The 7,873-nt window shown below is 36.8% G+C and overlaps 1 protein-coding gene across 2 annotated transcripts in view; it reads left to right on the top strand.

The window, feature by feature from the left end:
* The window catches only part of OXCT1 (3-oxoacid CoA-transferase 1), a 131,338-nt gene extending 124,335 nt beyond the window's left edge, over nucleotides 1–7,003 (top strand). For both annotated transcript variants that reach the window (XM_024119268.3, XM_028492880.2), the window contains exons 16-17: nucleotides 211–312; nucleotides 6,180–7,003. In XM_024119268.3, the coding sequence (XP_023975036.1) occupies nucleotides 211–312; nucleotides 6,180–6,221 (144 nt within the window). In that variant the 3' untranslated portion in view covers nucleotides 6,222–7,003. The remainder of the gene's footprint in view (nucleotides 1–210; nucleotides 313–6,179) is intronic.
* The last annotated feature ends 870 nt before the right edge of the window (nucleotides 7,004–7,873 follow it).

Below are 7,873 nucleotides of genomic sequence, written 5' to 3'. Positions count from 1 at the left end.
ACACGAACCCGTGTCCCCTGCATCGGCAGGCGGACTCTCAACCACTGCGCCACCAGGGAAGCCCCGGTTGACATTTTTTCATTGCTGATTTTCAGTCTTTTATCCTGAGTCTTTTCTCTCCTTAAAGAACTTGAGAGGTTATTTCTGTTTTGTGCTATAAAATAATTACCGTAATAGAAATTGTCGTTGTCATTTTCTTGACTTCTACAGGCTGTATTTGACGTGGACAACAAGAAAGGCCTGACTCTGATTGAACTCTGGGAAGGCCTGACAATGGATGACATAAAAAAGAGCACTGGGTGCGATTTCACAGTAAGTGTTTCTGTGAACAAATCCAGCCACTTGTCCTATATCCTGAGCTTGAGTAATGGATGTTTATGCGACATGAACCATTAATTTGTGATCATTTTTGGAGCTGACCTTAGCAGAGAACAGGAGTGGAAGGAAGGGTGCCTCCGCTGAGAGCGGGTGGCAGCAGGAACAGGCTCTGGCTCATGGGCCAGGGTTTGGCTCAGGAGTCAGAAGCGGGAGGAACCACCAGGAGCTGCTGGAAACAGCAGGCTGGGCTTGGACTCTAAGCTACTTTCTGTAAAGTCCCTTGCAATCCTCTGTTCTTGGGTTACGCATCAGCCGTGGCCAAACTTAATTAACTAAAAAATGCCAGCCACACTCAGAGAAATGGTACTTCCTTATTTTTAAACCCATCTATGGCTTATGACTTTCTCTTTGATTAACTTCTTTGCCTGATTATTCCATCCCTTGGAGATATTAGAATGTCGAGCTTTTGACACCACCAGATTTGTAGTCACAAAACAGGTGTTCTTTGTATTTGAAGAAAAACTTAGTGCATTAAAACTCTGACTTAGAAAGCAGATAAGAACATCAGGGGAGTATCCACTTAAGAAATCTCCAAATCCCCTTTTAAAACTAAGAGAATAATACTGTAATATAAATAATCGCCCTTTAATATAAGTGCTTGTTTATGAATCACCAATCACCTACCTAACGGGGGTCGAGAGGACAGCTCAGTCCATTTGAAGTTAATCAAATGTAACGTCAAAATGTGTCTGAGAAAATGAAGAAATAGACTTTGCTTCTCACATAACTTTTTAAGAACAGCTCTATGTGTTAAAATGAAATATATTTATAATGAGAAGAAATATTGCAGCTGCCTATCCTGGAGAAGGTAATTTAATAAAACTTACTTGTTAAATCATGCATGTATTTCATACATTTCTTCCTTAGGTACTACATGCTTGGCTGGTACCTGTCAGTGCGTAACAAATGTCTGTAAAAACAATTTTGCTGCATAATTCATTATCCACATGTAACTGTTTCTGGTATTATATGAAGGTCTTTGTCTATTAACCTTTTTTTGAATTTCCCTTTGGAAAAAAAGAAGCTTCCCAACAATACCTTACATGAAAAGCTCATCTTTAATTAACTTTTCAATGACCCCAGGGGGTAAAAAATGGGATTTGTTTATAGTTTAACTGTTTAGAATTCCTTACTCCAGTGATAAAAGCAAACAGTTCTTCTTACTTAATTAGCTATTCTTTATATTTTTTCCCTATGTGGATGAGTTAGTTTCTTCTTCAGCAGATAGCATTTTTGAGATCTATAGAATGTTCAAGTCTCTGCTGCAAAAGGGAATTGCAAAAAAGATCCTCATTGTTATCAGGTTTTTTTTTTTTTTAGTCACGTAGGTAAATCAGGAATGAAAAAGATGTATTTTTACTGTTTTTGCTTTTTCTTAAAGTGCTAGTTTCCATGTCTTGATACAATGAAAATTATCCTATGGCCCCTCTTCTATCACAGTACCACCCCTCCTTCTCTTTTGACATTGACATGTAATCTTGTTTCCTCCAAATTAGGCTGTTGAAATGAAATGTTAATTTTTATGTCCGTGTTGCCCTGAAAAGGTGTAGTATCAGCTAAACCATCTTGACAGAAGAACTGGATTTTGAGGATCTGATGATCAATGGCATCTCTTTAGACCCTGACAGATGAGGTCACGTGTATCAAAATCTTTGTAAGGCTAGGATCCAGAGTCTTCTAATTAATAAGATGTTTTGCATAATAGCTGGGTTATCAGTAAGATACATTTAATAATAAAAGTACATTGGGTTAACTTCTCTTTATTTGATAATTCAGAGGTATTCCATGTCATAATTCAGAAGATATCTCATATGATTATTACTGCATAGGTAGCATTTTACTCTATATCTGACTACATTATAACTTACTCAAGATTTCTGTTTGAAAAAGGATTTCTGTTTCTCAGCCTTCACTGTATACCAAGAAGTGAACATTCTAGAAGAGAATAGTTAGACAGACAGGTGGTTGCATAACAAAGAAAAAAAAGTAAAAACCTAGGTCAAAGTAATTGTGAAAATGTGTTGGTAAAGGTCCTGTATACCTAAGAATATGGGCAAGTGAATGGGCAAAGGATACAGAATGTGGAAATAAGCTGATTGAGAAAATCCTGAGAATTTCAAAGAAAAAGACAAGATATGACAGCATCAGATAACAGGGTATGACAAAATTGTGGTTTCAGGGTATTAAAAATAATGGTTATAATGAACTATTTGGGCATTAAAAAAAAAAAGAATCACTAAGACTTTCCTGTGTGCCACAGTGCAATTAACAAAAACAACAAAAAATGTGAAAGGAAAATGTGTCCCTTAGGTATCACCTGAAATAGCTTCGTAAAAAATTCATAGTAACCATAGTGCCAGTTGAAAAGAGTTTTCTTTTCAATTAGGAGGAAACTCTCTTAAGGGTCATGTTATATCTAGAACTCCAAAGGAAGCTGTGGAAATTTTGTAAAAAAAAAAAAAAAAAAATGCAGATATTGACTATATTTCTGGAACCTTCATCACACTTCTAAAATAACATTCTGGTCAGGAGTAGTTCACAGCAAGAGAAGCCAACTCATAATGGACAGAGATTTTGTTCCATACCATCACTCTCCTTCAAAATGCAGTTGCTATAAAGAAAGGGACTTCCCTCTATATTTCTTGGGGATTGAGTTCCGAATCTATTGAGAGAGATAAGGAGCTGGGCAAGTAGAGGTTAAAAACATCATCATTATAAAGCCTAGAATGAAGGATATGGCTTTGGTGTACAGCCACAAAAGTCTTCCCAGATACGAACCCCTGAAGTGGGGGAGACTTCAGCTCCCAGTTATAGGCAGCCGTGGAAAATCATAGGCCTTCCACACAGGGGCGAGTCTTTACTGCTGAGCTTCTTTCCATGTGACTGAGAGCAAAATAGATCACGTGCTGCCTACAGAAGGCTGATCCCGATGAGGAAGAAGAGTTGGGCTGAGTTTCACATACCCCAGTTCCTCTGCCCAAATCATCATTTAGTTGAGCCATTAAGGGAAACACGTGAGGCCAGAGTATTACACTAATAGGTGTCCCTCCACATGGAAGGGAATGTGAGAATAAATGCTCCACCCCAGCACTGTTGCTGGGTAGAGCCATACACACATGTTCACCCTCTACAAATGCTTGATTATGATGCTGTGCAGAAATGCTTTTCTGTTGTTCTTTAATGCTACTAGCTCCCAACATTTTTATACCTAAGGAGTCCTTTGGTTTATTTTTTTCCCAGGGCACTTACATTTTGAAAAAATTCTGTCTCTCAAATAAATATCAGGTAATAATTCATTTTCAAAGAGTCAAAGTGATACTGCACAGTTCCTCATATTATAGCTGTGACAAGCTAATGAAAATGTTAAATTTCTTTAAATTTTTTGGGCTATACTTGCATCACTAAGTGTGTTACTGCCAGCTATTTGATGGGCCAAATAGAAAGAAAAAAGAAAGGTGACATTCCACCACTTAAATTCCATTATCTCCAAAGTATCTTTTTCAGTTAGTAGTTAATTCAATTGGTTATTCATTTCTTTCTTTTCTGATGCATGCTTGAGTTACATAAGTTTTTCTTTACTATATATGTCTGTGGACCTTTTTAAACTAGAATATTTGTTTCTTTTTTAACTTAAAAATTTTAAGATAAATTGAATCCATAGTTGAACATCATGTGGTAGAATAAACTTCCAGAGGTTATTAGTTGTCCATGATTATTTATTAAACACCAAGTGTATGTCCCATATTGAGCTATGAAATGTGAGTAAAATAGAACAAATTGGTATAGTTCCTCCTCCTAGGGACCTTGGTCTTGCTCTCTAGGTAGGAATACACCTAAACCACCAGTGGCAAAAAATCAAATAAGAATCCTGCCTATTTATATGTTTGCAATGGAATCTGAAAGAAGCCAGCTGCAAGCATTCTTTGCCAAGTTGAATAAATTTGTACTCTCAATATCTATTATGAACTGGCATTATACCAGAATTAAACAGTATACTCTTTGGATTTCAATGGACTGGGAAGACAACTCGTAGCTTATCTTATGCATTTAAATCAAATAGTCCTGTGCATAGCCTGTAGATCACTTTGGCAGGATAATCTGCTTCAGCTTACATGGACTTACAATGTTGATGAGACTGTGAGAGAACAGATGAAAAATGGAGGTTCAGTAGATGTTTTTCTGTACAAAAATAGGCCAAGTCAGTCTACATAAAGGTTCATCTTCTTTTCTGATAAAAATCAAGTTCCACACTGAGGATATAAATGATACTAAGAGCTGAAGACAGGGCCACCATGACAAGGAGAAGGGTCAGATGTTTAGTTTAAAAAATCAAGGTGTCCAGTTCCCTTTTAAAGGTAATGCCATAAAGCACCTATTAGAAAATGGTCTGTTGTCAAAATAGAGTTTTATTTCATTAAATTATTTCCACAGATGCTCTGTTGTTTAAAAAAAGAAAATCGATAGTTTGTGAGACACACTTTCTAAATACTCGGAGCCCATATATCTTTATTCTTTTCAGTAGAGTTGAATATCTCTGCAAATGTGGGCTGTGACTTTTGTCTATTAATGTCTATTACTTTGTCTATTATGAAATATCTGTTCTCGGAGCTGGCAAGTCTGAATGAGCCCTCATTTATCCTAAGATATGGATATGTACCAAGCCATTCCTATCCTTTTTATTCTGGACATGTCATTCTTTACATTCTTTACATGGAGAAGGGGGCATTAACTCTCAACACTGTGAAGACTTTATAAACAATTTACAAATAAACTAGAAATATTTAACCTCATCAAAGCCAAATGATCGCCTTCTTCTATTCTTAATACTGACTTAACCTCTATTAGAAACCTTTCTTCTAGTTCTTTGAAGCTTATCTAATCCAGTCACTCATTCATTCATTTAAAAAAAATATTAAGTGTTTATTCTGGAAGGCAGATTCGACCCACTTCAATTGCCACATCCTTGAAGGTCTCAAAAATCACCTAAATTTTAGTATTTATTACTGTGCTGTCCATGAGGCCTGTTACTCGGACTTAATGGATATTTGGCAGATTAAATGAAGAAATCTGTACCTGCCATTACACCTTGAAAAATCTGTCAAAATTAAGCCAGACTACTTACATTTAGGTTTCTTCTTCCACCACCTTTACCATTAAATGTAGATCTGTCCTCATATTTCTCTGCTTCAAGACTCCTAGGAATATATTTGCTATTTTGTACATTGAACATAATTATAGTTAATATTTAATATTTTTAATGCTGTTACCTCCTTTTTGTAATAACTTGGTATCTTTTTACTGCCTTTATATCATTTCCACTCTGATTATGAAATTTCTGATATAAGTTTGTCATCCAAAGACTACATTAAGTATCTCTTAACAAAATTGTGAATGGACTGGACCTATTTTGAGGATTTTGAAACTTGTGCCTTGCTCTGTGTCTCTGATTCATCAATCTCAGAGCTCAGTGGTCCATTCAGTAGAGAGTTTGGTTATCTGGACCCTTTATTTGTCTCCCGCTACTCTCCCCCCACCTCCTCCTAGTTGCGAGTCTTAATGATCCTTAATTTAAGAGCTATAATGCAAGAAGGTTGAGAACTACTAAATACACAAAATGTAAATGGAAAAGGTGTTCTTTTTCTCAGTGGTTCAGAATGGAAAATAACGAGGAAACTCCAGGTGAGGTTCCTGACAAGGCTGCTTGTTACCTACATCACTCAGGTTTGGAAATTCAAAGGAAAGATGTTTATACCATGAGGTTTTTTCATAAGTTGATTATTTTTTTCTCTTTCTTTTACCAGGTTTCACCAAAACTCATACCAATGCAGCAGATCGCAACTTGAAATGTGGAGTAGGCTTTTGTCCCAAGCTGTGTGTTTTTCATTTTAACCATATAGGATTTTATTAAAAGGACATCAGTAATCATAACTGTATATCTAACAAGCAGTTTTTGACTAGTTTTCTATCATCTTAATGCTTTATACAGCCATGTAGACTGTTCTCTCAAGCGTACTGTGACATTTTAATGAAAAACGAAAAGAATAAAAATATGATTATCTTATTTGCTTTATAAGTGCTGAGGTCATATTTACAGTTGGTGCTCACATTGGGTTTTTCTTCATCTTCTGTGGTGTGTACATTAAATTGTGTGCAGTTTGTACCAAGATGGGCCCTTACTTAGGAAGAGTTTCATTGATATACTTTCCCTCCTAACTAAATCATGACACATAGAAAAAAAAGAATGAGGGATAAAATGAACTCTACCCAGAGTATACCCAGGGGAGCATCATACTAGTCCTGAAAGATAACATTTTTGTGAATTTTAATCAGGAGAAATGCTGTCTTAAGGACTATGATTTTCCTTCGACCTCCTCTGTCTTTTTTTTGGCCTCTGATTTTGTGATTACATCTTGTTTCCCTGGAGCATCCCTTCTCCCACACCTCCTAACCCCCCCACTTTTTGTAACTAAGTGGATGCCCAAGAAGGCAAACAGGAACATCTCTGTGTGGAAGAAGTAACCTGGTTTGTGGGAGAGACCAAAGGGTATAGGTTCTATTGGTGCTGACATCCAACCAAGAAGTTGCCTTTATAAGCAAACCAAATAATCATCTCTGCTTTGCCAAAGATTAAAGTTGCTTTTAGCAAGAGGGCTATAAGCCTAACTGACCTAGTCAGTTTTCTAATTTTCAAACAGTACAGTATTCTTGTGTATCTGGAAGGATAATTGTCTTTCTCTATGTTACTGTGGGCTTCTTATACAATACCTCCTCTTAGACCAAAAGGGGCTGTGCGGTCATTCATCATGAACCCATAGAAGCAGTGACAGCAGAGTTTAAAAAGTCCTTTCTTTTCCGGGCCTCTTTTTTCTGCTCAGAAAAGTTTCTGAATGTTGAATGCCTTTTTCTGCAGAACAGTGTTATTTCTTCTGCCCAGGCTTGTTCCTTGAACAAAGTACTTTTAATTCAGCTTTATCAAACTAAGGGAAATACTGATGAGCAAATCCAGGATTTGAAGAGCAGTGAACTTCATTCTTAGAAAATAAACTTGATGGATTAGGTTCTGTAAGGACCTTCTCCTCAGAGGATAGTATCCTCAGTATCAAACAGTTCCCCAGGGAGTATACCAAGCATCCTGCGTATCAAATGGGAGAAAAGTCCAGGCACCCTGAAGACAGGCCAGATTGCTGTCCTCTGGACAGAGGTAGGCATAGTACAGTGCGATATACCATTCCTCTCATACCAGATATAGGAATTTATGCATGTTTTTAGCTGATGGTTGTCATTGAAATTCACTTTCTCTTCAGATATAGCTACAGTCTGTCATTTCAGAGGAAGGAGAGGGTTTTTTTGTGAGAAGCACACTCTGTATATAAAATGGTCCTTCTGGCTGGCTGTATGGTTGAAAGCATACTCTCCCAGTACTGGTAAAATGGACTTTTTAAAGAATTTGCAAGGCCTGGAGAAATGATATACATCCATGTTAGAGTTATGGTTC

Source organism: Physeter macrocephalus, chromosome 8 (genome assembly GCF_002837175.3).
Source record: "Physeter macrocephalus isolate SW-GA chromosome 8, ASM283717v5, whole genome shotgun sequence".
Classification (NCBI taxonomy): domain Eukaryota; kingdom Metazoa; phylum Chordata; class Mammalia; order Artiodactyla; family Physeteridae; genus Physeter; species Physeter macrocephalus.
The sequence above is the reverse complement of the archived record's forward strand: the minus strand, read 5'-3'. Positions and strand labels throughout refer to the sequence as shown.